At 40.6% G+C, this 18716-nt stretch overlaps 1 protein-coding gene across 1 annotated transcript in view; it reads right to left on the bottom strand.

The window, feature by feature from the left end:
• Positions 1–4695: 4695 nt before the first annotated feature.
• Positions 4696–18716, bottom strand: part of LOC148658766 (uncharacterized) — a 29569-nt gene continuing 15548 nt past the window's right edge. Inside the window, exons 13-18 of the mRNA XM_088641851.1 lie at positions 16575–16689; positions 15935–16273; positions 8419–8557; positions 6824–6915; positions 6546–6583; positions 4696–5709 (exon numbers count right to left, since the gene is read on the bottom strand). Coding sequence (XP_088497977.1) covers positions 5560–5709; positions 6546–6583; positions 6824–6915; positions 8419–8557; positions 15935–16273; positions 16575–16689 — 873 coding nt within the window. The 3' untranslated portion in view covers positions 4696–5559. The remainder of the gene's footprint in view (positions 5710–6545; positions 6584–6823; positions 6916–8418; positions 8558–15934; positions 16274–16574; positions 16690–18716) is intronic.

Genomic DNA, 18716 nt, shown 5'->3' on the forward strand with positions numbered 1-18716 from the left:
TTGGTTCTGGCATGAACGCATGAGTAACTGAGTGAGCCTTTAATATAGTCCTCTTAATTAAAGTAGAAAGTGTCAATGATGACAAATATTCATTCATGTTATATGATTTGATAATTTGATGTGGCTGTCAGGGAAGACCAACAGAGAGCTAGTTATCTCTCCTCGGGAGCCCTCTAGTGGTGACTAGCAGACTCAGAAGAGGAACTTTTTCTCCACTATGTCACAGAGGTCCTTTGTACAGACGTTTATATCAGTTTACAAAGAACACACTGTATAGGGTTGACAAACAACAGATTTCAAAATGAGGTTTAAAGTTTTTAAGGTTTTTGCAAAGAATTGTCGGCTTCCAGACATTGTTTATTAGTATTATTAGTAGTATTTATTATTCAAATAAAAATAAGAATCACTAGAAAGACAGAATCACATCTTGTTACTCAGTGCCTCGCTCCTGGGCCTGTGCTGTTGAGTCAGTGAGGAAGAGGCAGAGGCAGTTTGAACCGATACTGAGCTGTGTGCAGGTCCTGGGAGTGAATTCAGTCCCAGTGTGAAGCTGAGCTGAGGCAGCAGGGTCCCGTGTGTCCAGGTGTGGGCTGTGTTCAGGTACAGGCGTTCAGGTGTGCGCAGCAGGAGGGCAGGTGCGCCTGGTGCCAGTCTGCCAGCAGGTGACAGTCACTGGGCCAGCCAGCATCACACAGAACAGGAGCCAGCGGACAATAGACCACACTGCAATCCTGAGGGAGGGAGGAGGGCAGTCGTCACAATTAAGGAAGCAGCACTTCTTATGAAGTTTGAATCATTTTCATTTTAATCAGAGGGTCAAAATTTGTTAAATTGAGTAGGCAAACCCTTAGCATATTTTTTAAAAGGTTTTATTTTATACTTTAAATTACCTTTTTTCTCATGTGTTAATAAAAATGTACTTATATTATTATAATATATAAAAATAACATTATGTCCTGTATCCAATATTTTATAAGTTGATTTGATTATTCCCGATTATTTTTCCACTTATATTCACTAATGTATTCGGCCTATTACAATTACTGGAACTTATGTTGCCAAACAAATAAGTGAAGCAGTATGTTAAAGACACTTTCAATGAATGATTTGTAGAAAAATAATTGTATCTACCTTAAAGTAGCTGAGTTTTCTAAGAAAGAAGAGTCTCTGTTGGCCTTTTTAATAGTGTCAAAACATTTGTTCCATTTCAAGTTTTTGTCAATGACCAGTCCCAAGTACTTACAGTCATCAGCAATTTCAACAGGCTGACCATCAATCATAATGAGTTGAGGGAGTGTGGTATTTTTCCTAAAATCCATAACCAGTTCCTTTGTTTTTGAAACATTTTACTTTAGGGAAACTCATTGCACCAGTTAGTAAAATCATTTAGAATGGGCCCATGATTGTATTCTGTGTCCTTTAATAAACTGACCAGGACTGTGTCATCAGCAAACTTAATGAGATGTCTATCTGCGTGTTTGCTTATGCAATCATTAGTGTACAAAATGTACAGCAGAGGGGACACGACACAGCTCTGTGGTGATCCAAGTGATGTGTAGCGAATGTCAGATAAGCACTTCCCCAATTTGACTTGCTGAGACCTGTTAGTTAGGAAGTCTAGCACCCACCTATCAAGTTATCATTCAGATTGAAGTACTTTGAGAGTTTCTGAGCAAGGGCAACTGTCCTGTAGCTGTTAAGGTCACTAGGCTTGGCAGTTTTAGGAACAGAAATAATGATTTCTTCCACAGAGAGGGAATTATCTGTAAATTTAAGGACATCTGGAAGAGAAAACTAAAAATATTGCAAAGCTGATCTGCACAAGATTGTAGGACCCTACCACACATTATCTGGACCTCCACTTTTCCTAATATTGATTTTCCTTAAAAGTCTACGTACTTCTGCTGTGTGAATTTTGAAGGAAACCTTTCCAGATACAGGATGAATATCTCTATGAGCTGAGGTGGTTGTAGATTTCAACTCAAAGCGGGTCAGATCATTGGCCAGCTGTTGCCCATTGGCCGTAGTGCTGCCACTACGCTTCTGAGGGATGTTGGCCATGCTTTTAATGCCCTGCCATGCCATCCTGGTGTCACCTGTTGCCATGGTGTTCTCTTTTTTTACCCTATACTATTCCTTAGCTTTCCTGATTTCCCTTTTCACCTCTCTGTGCACTTCCTTCCTGAGCTGGGTGTCCTCTTGAGAAAAAGCTTGCATCTTGCTTAGGAGGACATGATTAAGGCTTTTTGTTACCCAGGGTTTGTTATTGGGGAAAGCTTTTGGTAGAGATGATAGAGTCGACGCAGAAAGAAATATAATCTGATACCACAACAGCGTGTTTGTATGGAAGCCCGTTTCCGCCAGGGAATAAAAAAAACGCGCTATGGTAACTCAGAATTCCGACTTTTTATCTCACATTTGCGACTTCGAAATACCCCATATTTCATTGTCTGTCCTTTTATTATTGTAACGGACTCGGGTTCTAGGGCTTGTGCTCTCGCACGAACTAGGGTGGGAGCGGCCTCACTGCACTGGCTCGAACACAGGTCTTGCCAGCAATTCTCGCAATTCTGTGATACTAACTCGCAATTCTGAGATAATAAGTCGCAATTCTGAGATAATAAGTCGCAATTGCGAGATACCATAGCGCGTTTTTCTTTACTCCCTGGCGGAAACGGGCTTCCATAAGTTAGTGAATGTCCTCTGATGTGTTTTTAAACACGTCCCATCGCGTGCAGTCAAAGCAATCCCGAAGCCGTTCGGTGCTCTCCGAGTCCCAGGCGTTTACTGTTCTTGTCTCCGGTTTGATCCTCTGGAACAGCGGCTGGTAGATCGGCCTGAGGAGCACAGTGTTGTGGTCGGAGTTGCCCCGTGGAGGTATTGCAAGGGACGAGTAAGCATTAGGGACTGTCCCGTAGCAACGATCGATTATTGGATTCAACCACGTGGGGCAGGTCACGTATTGGTAATACGTTGAAAGATTGTTATTTAGTGTGCAGCCGTTAAAGTCTGCTAAAATAAATTTAGGAGCGTCCAGTTTTTGGGTAACATCAAAAATTATATTAGAAGCTTTTACCGCATTCGCTCTAGGGTGGAAATAGACAAGAGTAATAAAAAGCTGCAGAAATTCTCGAGGGAGATAGAAGGGGCGCAGAGAGACACTGAGCAGTTTGATGTCAGGCGTGCACACACTCTCACGGACGGTGATGTTCTGATTCCAGCGGTTGTTTATCACCAAGCAGAGCTCTCCACCGTGATGTTTACCTGTGCTTTCAGGATCTCTGACCAGCTTAGAGAAAACCCCCCAGGCTTGATAACATCGTCCTTCACGGTCTCGTCCAGCCAAGTTTCCGTAAAAGCTAGGATGCAGGCATCCCGAAACTCGTGCAGGAACCGCACGCCGGCGTGCAGTCCGTCTAGGTTACTCCTCAGTGACTGCAAGTTCGACAGAACGACGTTGGGCAACGGGAGCTTTTTTGTCTTGCGGAAGATTGGCGAACAGTGTATCTGAGGGTTGGAAGTCTTTGGATCTTAAAGTTAAAAGGAATTCTCGGCTATATTTCAAGCCAACCATGCCAGTATCATGCGTGCCCCAGCCATAGACATTCTGCCATTCTGTAGTTTATTCACCATATTGCTTTGAGCTACAGTACAGGACAAGCTCCACTGCGGACATACTTTCTGAGAACAATTTAATCCTTTCCTCAGCACACTCAGACTACAGATGTGTAGTCTAGTTCTTTTAGATGTGCTTGATGGAAACGTTCTCATCAAATGAGGGTGCGTTCTAAGAATATGACACAGACAATGCCTTACAAAAGTATTGTCATGCTGTAGTGGCCATGGGCCTTCTCTCTCCTGCCTGCCCTGCACTGGTGGCTGAGGAGACAAAATACTCATAGCACCTGAGCGTAATGAGCAGTCTTTCTGGATCAGGTGTTGTGGGAATTTTGAATTCTGCCCAGTTTTTCCTCAGCAATCCTTCATTGCCTTTTCAGTCCTTGTCCTGCTCTGTGTTTTTGGACCACCTGCTTGTGGTTTCACAAGTGGAGTTCTTCCTGCCTTGCTCCTGTTTTCCATCCGCTCCGGTTTCCCTGTCGCCTGCCCATGTCCTGACTCGCCCGGACTCTCCCCCACAGCTCCTGCCTGCTGCGAACCACAGCTTGCCGGCTCTTTGACTGTGGGCCTGTAGGTTTAGTGTGACAGCTGCCTGTTGTTAGTCCTCACACTTATGTTCCCCTGGCAGCCCTGGCCTTCGGGGGATGTAAGGTGCTGCTGTTTCCCTGGTGCCAACGTCACACATCTTTCCCCCCGGTGTGAGCTCTGTCAGTGGCTCGCAGTCCTCTTGTGGGGGCCTGGCAGCGCAGCCCTGCATGCTGGACTTCAGCACCCTGTCGTGCCCTGCTGGTTCTGCTGGCCCTGAACTTTCCCCACTGGACTCTAGTTCAGCCAGCCTGTCCCCATGTCCCATACTGCCCCTGGGACCCTGCCCTGGACCCGGACCTCAGTGGACACATTGTTCGGCCCGGTCCCACCACCTGGAAATCTGTGCTTATGAAACAGTGTCTGTTTCTACACAGGGGGGCAGTAGAGCTGAAAGGGTGAGGGTCAGGCTGTTTTGAGTGGGGGTAAGCAAGGTTAGCTGCCCCAGAAAACTAAACAGAGTGTCTAATGTGTTAAGGGCTCAAGTGAGGCTTTGATTTGTAGCATTTTATTTGGTTTATATGTCAGATAAAGCCAGCAAATATACACAGTAGAGTATGTGCAAAGGTCCCTAGTGCTACTGTACACTACCACCACCGGGGGTCTCCCACACAAGGCACAGACAGCACGGTACTGACCTTCAACAGCCCCTGAGGACTCTTGGTGTTTTATTTCTAAGGGTAACATGAACAACAAGTTTTAAAATAGGGTTTGAATTACTTCGTGTAACAATGTTTTCCCAATACTAGACGTTTGCTTGAACTCATAGAATGGCCACATTAAAATAACACAAGCCATAGAGAAACTGATCAAACAGGGTGGTAGAAAGGGATCTCCTTCCACAGCTACCCACTCCTGCCATTTCATTCCTAGTGAGAAGTTGAGCTGAGGCAGCAGGCCCCTCCGTGTCCAGGTGTGGGCTGTGTTCAGTGACAAGGGTATGTTCAGGTGTGTGCAGGCAGTTCCAGTCTGCTCACTTCCAGCAGGTGAGGATCTCTGAGCTGGATGACATGGGGGGGGTGTGGGTTTTCCCAGATTCCTTATATTCCTCCCATATTCTCAGCACTGGCTGGCTAAAGACATGTCTCTCAATAGGCCCTGTACATGGGTTGGTGATCCATTCCTTCCAGATCACAATCCTGCCTTGTGTCCTGTTCATCCAAGACAGGCTCTGGGGTGCCACAACCCTCATGATGAATCTGTGGCTTTTCTGGCAATCGATCAGTGGACTTTTTGAGTTTCATCAAATTGTCTCAAGTGTTTGTTGAGAAGCGTTCTAATTAGCCAATTCTATTAATTGATTCCACATGAAGAGACTCCACCCTGTTCCTCACACACAGGAAACCCTCCTCCTCTTCACCGGGCGACGATGGAGTACACCACAGACTCCTCTGTGGGGGGGCACTGAGAGAGACTGACATTGGCATAGGTGCTGTCACTAGGGGGCAGTGTGCTGTTGCCACTTCTCACTTCAGTGTAGGTTAAGTCTACAGCTTCCCCAGAAGGCTGAAAAGATAACATATTGATCTATTTTAATAGGGAAAATACTCAGTATTTATGGCACCTTAATTTCTTCTACATGTATATGGTGGTGATAAAATTGGTATATTCATACAGCTGTATGATAAAAAAAACATGCACAGTATTAGCATGTCCAGAAGAGGGAATATGTCAGCCATGAAGGATGCACATTGAGGTCACATTGAGGTAATATGGTGCCCTTCGTTGTACGGATGATGTGTGCACAAGAACACAATTTCCTATTGCCTCGTCTGTACAGGTATATAGAGCCAAATTTCATTGCTACATGTATAAGTACCCTACCTGGAGCAAAGCGTATTGCAATGATCACAGACTTAGTAGATTATCCATCCTCGCAATCTTAAAACAGTGGCAGAGGTGGTTGTCAGTAATGTTAATGAGCTCTAGTGTGTACTTTCTGTGTCTACATAGGAATGTTGATTTGTACACTATATTAAATGTATTGGCTCTGCAGTGCACAGTCTTTAGATTGTATAGGTCTATTACCTTGATAACCTTGACTACCTTTATAACACCATGTATACTGTATTTCTGTAAACAAGCCAAACAAACTTTAGAAATATCTATTTACTTTATATAACTAAATTCATCACTAAGAATCTCACTTTTGTTTGCATTGTGATTAATCAAAATTTCGGTATGCACTAAAATGAAACATTTTCTAGGCTATAACTTTTTATTGGTTCGCTTAATCTGAATATCAAGTTGCCTTTAGTTCCTGCGATTCAAAATTTATTTAAAGTGCATATTGGGTAAAAAATGTTCTTGATAAGTTATGAATATTAAAAACAGAGACTCACTGTTGCATTGTTCATTGTAGCCTCTTCTGTTCTTTTTCCTGAAAAGAAAGTTTCAGAAAGTCTTGACAGGCGTGAGTGAAATGTTAAATATGTTTAGAAACTTTTTAGAAAGTCATCAAATGCCCTCCAGAGGACTTCAGAATTCTGTTGTAGGTCCTTTGAAACAAGCGCAGATAGGGATTGCAACTCCTACTGCTGAAATTATACTTAATTAACAGTATATTTAGGTAATTATAAAGAGTTATTCTTCACAGATTACAGCACACTCCACCTCTTACCTTTAATCTTCATTGCAATCGGGACTGTCAGGCAGCACAGGAACAGCAGAGCTCCAAAGCAGGCTCCGAGCGTTGTCAGCACTGAATTATTTCTGTCAGGAATTTCAGACAACTTTTAAAGATGGTGTATATCCATACCTTTTTAATAAAGTCATTCTGTCTCACAAATGCAATCTTTAGTATAGACTTTTGTCAATGATCAATCAATTTTGGCAATTTGTCAATTATCATTTGAGCTTTCCATACAGCTTGGTAATGGTAATTATGGTTTTGAACACAAAATTGTCAGGAATTGAGAGGGGAAGGGTTTTGTATTCCAATGTTGCATGCTGAGACATTAACAGAACTCTTCCACGGACATGAGAAAATTAATTGAAAAGACAGAAGACAGTGTGCTCCTTTTTTCCTGAATAAAAAAGTTCCTTGAATATGTTACTGTATATACAGTATCTGCTGGCACCTTTTTAAAAAAATACTCAGATTGTTTCCAAAAAATTAAATTAAATGCAACACATTTCTCAAGATATAGTAGTAGTATATAGCACATGTAGTTCAGGTGGGTAGCTGCGTCAGCATGCGTAGGCTGCAAAGGAACAAGTAATAGATTTATTCCATGCTGAAAAAAAGAAGAAAGAGAACACAACGTTTCGGCCGTGGAGCCTTCTTCAGGTGTGTCACACACACCTGAAGAAGGCTCCACGGCCAAAACATTGTGTTCTCTTTCTTCTTTTTTTCAGCATGGAATAAACCTATTACTTGTTCCTTTATAGCACATGTAGCTCTGCATTTCTCCTTAGCTGGATTCGATTACAGTTGGTTGTGGGCTCGGAACCACACAGCCCCAATCCCTAGACATAGGTGAGCACCACTATATCAAAGGACCAGGGCTCTGCCATCCCAGAATTCTACACTGTCTAGATCTCGAGGGGCTGAATATCCTAGTCAGATTCCCTGCAGAAACCCTGCAGACCAAGCAACTGTGGAAATATGTAGAGTATGTCTAATGCCTTTAGATTATGGTGATAGAAAATTTGTGAAAGTTTTCTTTTAGCTACCTTGTTAGCATGTTACCAACAGTGGTGACTTTAAATTGTTACACTGCCATTCTGTTTATGTCATGTGTTAGTGCTAAAGCACCTCTGTTATCCTACATGCATTCACTCTCTCCTGTTCACACTGAGCTCTGGAAGCTCAGGATTTACAGCGCAGGTTATGTGATGGTGAAATAAACACCAAATACATGGAACATGTACAGTGGAGCTCCACACTCATGCACAGCCACAGGGGAGTATGGTCCCAATGGACAGGACCCAGAACTAGACTGGACTCTGGACACATGTCTTTACTGTAATTACTGGCTGGGCACTAGCATTTGTGATTGTTACTTTATGACAAGCAGTATCATAGTTGAACTTTGAGAATCTGGTCGCCTCTTCCTCTGAATTATGCAGATTCACTCTCAATATACAGAATTAAACTAATTCTGTTTGTGTAAGGAGGAAATCTCATTGTACCATGATGCAGAGCTCATACACCATGAACTGCAGCACCCTGTGAGTTCCTTAACTGCTAGGGGAATAATCACCAGGGTTTACCTGACCTCCTCTGTGGAAAAGGTATTGTAAGGCACAGTCACTGATACAGACAAACTGGTTAAAGTGGATTTTGTTCTGGTTGTTCCTGTTCTTTCTGGTGATCCAGTTGCTGTTGGTGTCCAAGTTGTAGATTTTGAATCTTTTGAGACATAAGAAAACAGGTTATCTGATGAAATCCTGCTTTATTATGACTTTCAATTATAATATTGTTACAGCTATAGGTGGCTAGGAAGTGTCTCTAAGAATTTAGGTAAAGTGTGTGACACCTGGCAGTGTTAACATTACAAGCTTCAAAGCAGAGGGGATGTTTGCTGAGATGTGGGGGGTCCCTTGATCAAAAACATTGCCAAGTTTACCTTGGTTTACCTAGTTAATTAAGTTGTGGGTAAATGATTGCGAAGGAGCAGTCAAGAAATACACCGTATAAGATCACATTAAGGCCACAGAAAGAGAAAGAAAGAATAGAGGAAACGTGGAAGGTCAGACCATAAGAGAGGAATCAGGAGGAGTTGGAACTTGAAGCATGTGCCAGGCGAGAGCCCCTAATTCATGATCATACAAACAAAACATGATTGGAGCTAAGTATTTGAAACTTGCTAGACAGAGCTTGCTATACTAGGGATCTATAGGTTTACACGATTCTATAGGGATCTTGGGTTTGCAGAGGGAGAGATTTAACTGCTGGACATATTGCGTTTATTTACAAGGCATTGTATCTCTTATTTTGGCCTCTGTAGGCATTATTTAAGAGTTTAACACTTAGCAGCAGTCTGGGTTTTTTGGATGATTAGAACAGTTAGGCCTCTGAAACCTCTTCCTTGTACATACTGTAACTATGGTAACTTGTGTATTATATGTTATATTTTGTGTTGAATACTTGATAGCAGTCTGGGGTTTTTCTGGGTGGTCTAGATGCAAGACTCTGGAAAACTAGTAAATTGAGAAACTTGTGTGTTGTATGTTTATGTTGTGTGTATGTTTAGTTTGTGTATTGTTATTGTTAACAAATATTTGTTTAACCAAGTGTATCTGAGGCATTACTCTTTTCAACAAAGCTGTGCTAAAGAACAGAAAATTCACGTGCCTCCCACTATACCAACCACGTGGGTATATTCTGGAGAAATCACTTACAAGTTGGGGGTTCTGAATATTAACTTATTGACTAAACCACTCGGTCAATTCCTGATATTCACCAGTTTTGTAACCCGCCATTTGTAACAATATTAATAATATTTATATGTCTATAATATTTATTTATAAGTTTAATTATAAATAGCATTGCCTTATAACATATAACATAGCAGTCTGAAACTGTATGTTTTTCCTTTTTTTGTCAACTTTTAATTTCACAACAGTGACATTTCCGGGGCCTTTAATATCTAATGTGCAGGCATCTGTAGGATCTGTAGGAATAAAACGTGATGTAGCAAATAAAGCACATGAGAAAACCCATTACAGACTGTTTTCATTTATAGTTAATATGAAGGTATATATATAATTTGCCAACGCTCATGCCAATATGTGCCATTCTATGCACACATGTTCGTGTTACACTTTCACAAGACCAATTCACTGTATTTTTGCAGTTTTAAGTCACAGTACAGCAGAGAGCCCAGTCCTAGTCTTGGGGTTTAACTTGTGCAAGATCACTGTTGCTGATTATCCAAAAGCATGAAATTGCAAAGAATGGGAAGTAATCTTCCCATTTTCTCAGATTTTCAACTGCAGCAACTAAACTGAAATTCTTATAAGCATTTAGATTTTGAGTAATGACCTGCTAAATTGTGGATCAAAGCTCCGCTCTGTGGAACAAAGTACCGTATGGATATTTGAAAACACTACTTTATGTCCTAGGCTAATTGAAGTCACGTGTAGAACAGCAGTCAGTATTTAACATCTGTTTTATACTGTTGGTGAAGGAAATCTTAATATTTAACAGAACTTTTTAACTTTTGCTTAGAAAAATAAGACCCTATAATTATATAAATGACAGATAGTAGGAACCATAATCTTTAACTTTATATGCTGCTCTCCACTGTGAAATTAATTTTACCTTTTCTTCTGTTGACCTTGATGTGTACTTGTTCTCCATCGTCTAGTCCATGTACAGACACCCCACACCAGTAATCCCCTTCATCCCTTTCCTGGAGATCTTTCATGGTGATGGACACCATTGCTTCTGTCTTATTATCCCTGATGGAAATCCTGTCCTGAGTCGTAGAGTCATCAGTCCTCACCAAAATAGTACAAGTGAGAAGATTGTGTCCTTTACACCAGTATTTCACCTGGTCGCTGAGTTGATTTTCGGTGCCATAAGAACACTGGACTGTCACTGTGCCATGAACCCAGCCAGTCACGTCTTTGGAATTCAACACTGTTATTGAATGAGCACCTGTAGTTGCAATTTAGAGAGAACACAGATTTAACAACAGTATTCTTAAAAAAGATTTTTATCTTGTGCCTAAAATACACATCTATACATGAACTCCTTCATGAGTAGTAGAGGAAATCAAGTCAATAGTGTCAAAAGAGGAATTTTACTTTATAAATCAGAAGTTAAAGTAATAAATAAAAGAACATTTTAAACTGTCAAATAAAGATTGTACTGTATATTTTGTGGTATCAAACAAAAGATTCAGCTGAAAATCCCAGTTAAAATGTTCTCTTTACCTGACAGAATAGCCATTATTGCGAGGAGCTTCATTGCTTGTAGAATTGAAAGCTGTTTTCTGTGCTGCTCCCAGATACCAACTACTCCTTACAGAGAGAGTCTTCATTTCATCATTTCCTTCCTATTTTAATGGAGTAGCCACAATATTGCTGAGCCACAGGAGACGCTGATGTAGATATACTGTAAAAATACTGTAGATAATTTATTAATCCCTTAAGGGAAACTGCAATGCAACAGCAGCCAGGCAGTATACTGTATACAATAAACACAGTCAGTAAGAGTATAAAGAATTGCACACAATGCAAAATATACAAAATAAACCAGAATGTACAGTGCACAAAGAAAATGTATTGCACAGTATAGATATACAGTATTGCACAATCCACAAGCATATTACACAAGTGTAAATATCTATTACACAATTATAGATAAATTGCCAAATCCTCTTCTACATATTGCACCCCAGTTCTAAACAGAGGATTCAGGTTTAGTCCCAAAACAGGTCAATGTTGCTCCTGCCCAGCCACACTGTGGATTAGTGGTAAAGTCTTATGGCAGAAGGCAAGAATGACCTTTTACAGCACTCCCTGTCACAATGTGGTTGGCTCAGACTATTGCTGAATGTGCTCTTCATTCTGACAAGCATGTCATAGAGGAGGTGGGAGGCCTTGTCCATGATGGTCATTTATTTGGACACCATCCTCCTCTCAGCCACTACCTCCAGGGGGTCTAAATCAGACCCAATGACAAAACTTGCTGTTTTGATGAGCTTGTTCACCCTGTTAGCATCCGCTGCTCTAATCCCAGAGCCCCAGCACAGCACCATGTAGAAAATGGGACTTGCCACAACAGATTGATAGAACATATGAGCTTACTACATCTTACTACACACATTGAGAGACCTGAGCCTCCTCAAGAAATAAAGTCGGCTCTGGCCCTTCATGTAGATAGCCTCAGTGTTGTTAGTCCATTCCAGGATATAAAGATATCTGAGTGAGGAGAAAATGAACAACAAGGAATCAGTCCTAGCTGTCAGAGTGTTATCTTTTTCTTTCTTTCTACTTTCATAAGAGTATAAGAAAAGTTACAAATGGGAGGAGGCAGTTCCACCCATCATGGCTGTCTGATAGTAATTAATTGATGCAATAATCTCACCCAGACGTTTCTTAAATGAAACCAGGTTTCAGCCACATGGCCGGGTAGCTTATCCTATCGTCCCACAACTTTGCACTGTGGATCTGGACTCGACTTGTTTCCAATCATTTTTTCTGGTGTGCTTTAGATTTTCTTTGCCCTCTTCCTTCTCAAATTTGAATTTGAACAAGGTGTCAGAACCGAGTCTAGTCTTTGTGTTTAAGATTAACATTACAGCTCTGTGGTCTAACTACACTGGATTCAGTTCTAAAATCTAGGTTACCTGCAGTATAGTACACATTTAGAAATATTATTGACCTCTAAGAAACCCATCTGAATTTCTAACAGACCCATCTAATCTAATAGATTTATGGCAACGAGTCAAACATATTCTGAAAAATGAGGACAGATGTAGAATCTTTTTCATCCAAACACATTCCAATTATTAAACAATCGCATGTTTTTGCTTTCCTTTTGTCCTGTCAAGGACTGGACAGAGGACTGGACAGAGAATTATACTGCAGTCCAATGATTCCCTATGAGTTTGAAACTAAGGTCAAAATCGTACGTCCTCTTACTCGTTTCCATTAGAGATAACTAATACCAGAAGAGAATATTACTCATTATCATTACTCATTATTCATCAATCATGGCCTCCTAATAATCCCCATCTATGAATTGGCTTCATTACTGTGCACTCCTCCCCGCTGATAGCTGATGTGTGGTGAGCGTTCTGGCGCACTATGGCTGCTGTCGCATCACCCAGGTGGATGCTGCACATTGGTGGTGGTGGAGGGGAGTCCCCATTACCTGTAAAGCGCTTTGAATGGAGTGTCCAGAAAAGCACTATATAAGTGTAAGCAATTTATTATTATTATTATTATTATTATTATTATTATTATTATTATTATTATTATAACTTAGATGATTAAGTCCTTCACTGAATCCCAGTTGTATGTGCACAGACCATTCATGATATAACAGAGAAAAAGGTGTATCTTTGCACTGGTTCACAGATTCTCTATTGACTGTGAATGAACAGCATCCCTTGCAGTTGAAGGGAGAAACAGCCCTCTACCTATATCAAGATAAGAACTGACCTCTGTTCACTATTATGGGGAAATGTCATTTTTTTACAGCATGTGCAGAAATCTCCACATATTAATTGCTTAATTCAGTAGCCAGTTAAAGAATTTGGGAATCTTATTGAAATGACGTTGTTATTATGATCCCCTAAAACAGTTAAAGGAGGTGCTATGTTGGTGACAAGGTACCTAGGGTATAGGGTTGACAATCTCAGAGGACTCTAGGCAACTTTTTTATTTTAATATATAACATAAACAAGTTTCAAAATAAGATTTAAGTTTCTTCACAAAGCCAGAATATTTTTGCAAATACGTGACATTAATTAAGGTTCATAGAATGGACATATAAAAATACCACAGGCTGTACAAAAGATGATGAAAATCACTAGAAAGACAGAATTGCATCTTGTTTCTCAGTGCCTCGCTCCTGGGCCTGTGCTGTTGAGTCAGTGAGGACGAGGGAGAGGCAGTTTGAACAGACACTGAGCTGTGTGCAGGTCCTGGGAGTGAATTCAGTCCCAGTGTGAAGCTGAGCTGAGGCAGCAGGGTCCCGTGTGTCCAGGTGTGGGCTGTGTTCAGGTACAGGCGTTCAGGTGTGCGCAGCAGGAGGGCAGGTGCGCCTGGTGCCAGTCTGCCAGCAGGTGACAGTCACTGGGCCAGCCAGCATCACACAGAACAGGAGCCAGCGGACAACAGACCACACTGCAATCCTGAGGGAGGGAGGAAGTCATCACAATTAAGGAAGCAGCAGTTTAAATAAGGAGGTAATGATAAATTCTACCATAAATAATTTAATAAATAATAATTTTCATTTTAATTACAGGAGACAGTCAGTATGAGGCTCTGTAGTTGTAACGGACCCACTGCTCACAGGCGTCGTCTCTCTGGGGTCAGTTGTGTTTTTTTCTGTTTCTTCTGATGATTCATTCGCCCCTGAATCTGTTGAAATAATGAAAGGATACTAAAGAGTCTTTGTTTTTATTTTTTGGAGTCATCATAGTTCTGCAGGTCAGCCTGTGTGTGTTCTCAATGATACAGTACCCTCCCTGCACTGGAACAGTGCACTGGGGACGTTTGCTCACCTTTCATGGTTTTGCATTATGAAAGCTTTCAATTTCAGCTTAGCTTTAAGGCAAACTGTGTTGAAGAAATTGTACATTATATGTCATCAGAGTTGGTAAAACACTGGTGCAGTGGTTAGCACTGCTGTCTCACAGAACTGGAGCCCTAGGTTCAATTCCAGACCAGGAGTGCTATCTGTGTGAAGTTTGTGTGTTCTCTGTGTTTGTGTGGAGTTCCTCTGGGTGCTCTGGTTGACTCCCACAGAGGAAGACCAGTAGGCTAATTGACTTCTGGGGAAATCTGCCCTGGTGTGAGTGTGTGTGTGTGCCCTTCTATGGACTGTTGTTCTGTCCATTGTGTATCCTGCCTTGTGCCAATTGCTTGCTGGAATCAGCTCTGGCTCCCCTCTGGCCCTAAATTGGAACATGTGATTAGAAACTGGATGGATGTCATCGGAGCAAAAAGTAAAATTGTTGCGATGAACAGTCAAATGAGAGAGCTCTCTTTACCTGACAGAATGGGCAAAGGAGCTTCATTGCTGAAGAACATAAAACATTTTATTGGCAACTCCCTTCTCACCAACTTACTTCACTTTATAGAGAAAGACAGACTACTTTAATCTTCTTTTCTTTCCATTTCAGTAGCTTTGTCATGATGTTGCTTCTAAACCACACCTCTCTACTGACCTAATCCCTTAGAATGAATCAATCCATTACTTAGCACAAGTAGTACAGCTATGTAGTCTAATTTTTTACATTTGCTTGATTCAACGTCTGTTACTAACTCTGTTATAATACCAATACAGGTACCTGCTAATTTAATAGTAGTTTAAAGCCAGTAGTTGATAAACTTGCTTTTTACTCCAAATATTTCAGGTTTTTAAAAACCTTTGTCATTTATGGCTAACCAGAGTAAAAACAGGTTGTGACATGAACATTGTGAAAGTGACTGCTTTTCTGAATTTACACCAGATAGTCTGTTTTTTGTTTGTTTTTTATGGTTTAATAATGTTTATTTTTTTTACAAACTTACAACAGAGGATTCTTGAAGCAAAGTATTGTTTTTTCCAGGGTATTATAGAGTATCATTTCTCTCAGATTAGGCAGACAGCATTATTCTAAGCATTAGAAAATTATAACCTGCTGAATTGTCTCTTTTACTTCAAATTGCTTTAATGTGAATTGAAGTCACAAGCAGAATATAGGTCAGTAATTAAGCCCAGTTTTATATGCTGTAGAATTACTTTATATTGAATATATTTTTAACACCATAGAAAAACAAGTCTTACAATTATACATTCTATACAGTATTAGCAGTAAAAATAATAAGTACAGTATTAGCAACCTTAGTTCGACACCTTGTGTGCTGCACTCCATGTTGTAGTATAGCATTGAGCTCAAATTAATTTGACCTTTTCTTCTGTTGTTGAAGGAAATCTTAATATTTAACAGAATTTTTTAACTTCTATTTGAAAAATAAGACCCTATAATTATATAAATGACAGATAGTAGGAACTGTAATCTTTAACTTTATATGCTGCTCTCCACTGTGAAATACATTTTACCTTTTCTTCTGTTGACCTTGATGTGAACTTGTTCTGCATCATCTGGTCCAGGTAAGGACACCCCACACCAGTAATCCCCTTCATCCCTTTCCTGGAGATCTTTCATGGTGATGGACACCATTGCTTCTGTCTTATTATCACTGATGGAAATCCTGTCATGAGTCGTAGAGTCATCAGTCCTCACCAAAATAGTACAAGTGAGAAGATTGTGTCCTTTACACCAGTATTTCACCTGGTCGCTGAGTTGATTTTCGGTGCTATAAGAACACTGGACTGTCACTGTGCCATGAACCCAGCCAGTCACGTCCTTGGAATTCAGCACTGTAATTGAATGAGCACCTGTAGTTACAATACAGAGAGAGCACAGATTTAACAACAGTATCCCTGAAACATTTTTTATTGTATGCGTAGAATATAGATCTGACATGAACTCCTTTACACATACATGTAGTTACACTTTTGTAAGAACAGAAAATCACATCCTTAGTGTCAAAAGGGGAATTTTCTTTATTAATGAGAGTAAAAGTTAATAAATGAGATTTATTTCAGCTTAAATAAGGAACATTTAAAACTGTAGATGTACTTTACATTCTATCACATACACGATGCAGCTGAAAATGCAAGCTGGAAAGTTATTTACCTGACAGAACGGCCATGATTGCAAGGAGCTTCATTGCTGGTAAAATTTGAAAGTTGTTTTCTGTGCAGCTCCCTGATACTAACTTCCCTTTACAAAGAAAGATTTCATATCCTTCCTATTTGTAACAACAGAGTGGCCTCATTGCTGCTGAGCCACATGATAATCAAATGTACTACACAGCATGAAGATATCTGAAGGGGTTTGAGTGGGGAGAAAAAGGACAAGGAAAAGGACTCCTGAGCCACAGGAGAAGCTGAGGAGAAAATGAGCAACAAGAGATCAGCCTCAGCTGTTACAGTGTTTTTGTTCTTTCTACTTTCTTAAGCATATGAAAACATTTACAAATGGGAGATGGCAGTTCGTCCCCTCAATCCTGTCTGATAGTAGTGAATTGAAGCAAGAATCTCGCCCAGCTGTTTCTTGAATGAAACCAGGTTTCATCCCCATGGCTGGGTAGCTTATCCCAAAGTCCCACAGCTTTACACCGAGGATCTGGAGTCTTCTTGTTTCTGATACATCTCTTACAAAATATTAAACAAGTAATTGTTTACTATATCTTGCATATAGAGGAAAAGAAAAACTCTGGAGAATCAATGCTCAGGTGTACATGCAGCTTTGTTTATGACGTGAATCTCCTCGGGCAACAAGTCATCCCAGTCACCAACTTCATGGAATGCATATGGAATGTGCAGTGTGTGGAATGCCAGCCATTTATAGAGCTTCTCGATAAGGAGAAGGTTGTCTCCACCTTGTGTCTAATGATGGTATTGCACTCCATCATTCCTCCATCATTCACTCCTCTATGCCTGACTTGGCGCAAAAAACATTTGCGCACTTTAACATTGACTTACTTTTAAATGAAATCAACATTATTTTTACGCAGCAAACTGTTTTTGTGCATTACTTCATCAGACCAGCATTTCCAGCATATTCTAGTCACTTAAAGGCTGCATGAAATAAGTATATACAGTAAATGTAAGGCCAGCCGTTGCTTGTGGAGACTAGGCAAGAGCTTGGAAAGGGGCCCTCCTGATCACTATTTGTGGAGAGACTATTATCAGCACCCACCCAAACCTCATTTTACTATTTAAAACAATTAAATAAATGAATTATATAACTAGAAAACTTTTATTAACCTGCTTTGAAGGAAATGTAATATATTACTTACAAGAAATGAACACGAATTGGACATTTTACAAAGATAACATAATTTAGGATTGAAAGTAGTAACGTGAAACGTGAATCTCTTAACTTCTAGTAAAACACCTCAAGTAGTCTACATATGTGGCTTGTGTATCGTTCGCTAGTTACATGAATCTGACAGACTCAAAACCGAATGAAATACAAGCGCATTATTCCAACAGTGATTTGATTTGGCGTCCCTCTGTTTTGAGATCGCTCACCCTGCTCTTCTTTTCTGCGTTTCTTTCCTCAGTGCCCGTAGGTACAGCACATCATTTTAGAGGACGATGTGCGTTTACTAGTTGCAGCTACTGCACATGATTTTAATTTTAAATCCTTCCATCATAGTTTGCAACGCAAGAAAAGGTCACTTGGAATGTTTCATCACAACATTTCATTTACTACTTTCCGAAATTAAAAAGCATTCAGTGTAGCGGCAGCTGAAACCACACTGATATTGTTATCTTGTTACATCTGAAGTAAAATAAACCACTACACTTACATTCACAACTAATACTATTATCATTTATGAACTAACGAGCTTTAACAGTCTAGGTGAGCACAGCAACAACACAAAGAGCCACTAGAAGGAATATTTGTTCACATTTGTACGTGACGATTAAAAAGCATCTGTTGTGTGTGAGGGGACCCCTGGTGGCCTCAGGGTCCTAAGCAGTCCTGCATAAAAAAAACATAAATCCCATATACAGTATGAAAACTAAAAATGAGTTAGGCGCTGTGAGGTCCTCTCCTGAAGTTATTACACACTGCCTCAGTCCTCTCCCTCCGCAGGCTGTCAATGTTGAGTTAGAGATAGAGCAGCTGCTGATCTGACCCTGGATGTGAATTAATTCTCGGTTAAGCTGCTGCTGAGCTGAGGCAGCAGACTCCACCGTCTCCAGATGTGGCTGTGTTCAGACACAAGTGTTCAAGTGTGCCCAACAGGTGATGGTCACTAGC

This window comes from Lepisosteus platostomus, chromosome 7 (genome assembly GCF_059453375.1).
Source record: "Lepisosteus platostomus isolate fLepPlt1 chromosome 7, fLepPlt1.hap1, whole genome shotgun sequence".
Classification (NCBI taxonomy): Eukaryota; Metazoa; Chordata; class Actinopteri; order Semionotiformes; family Lepisosteidae; genus Lepisosteus; species Lepisosteus platostomus.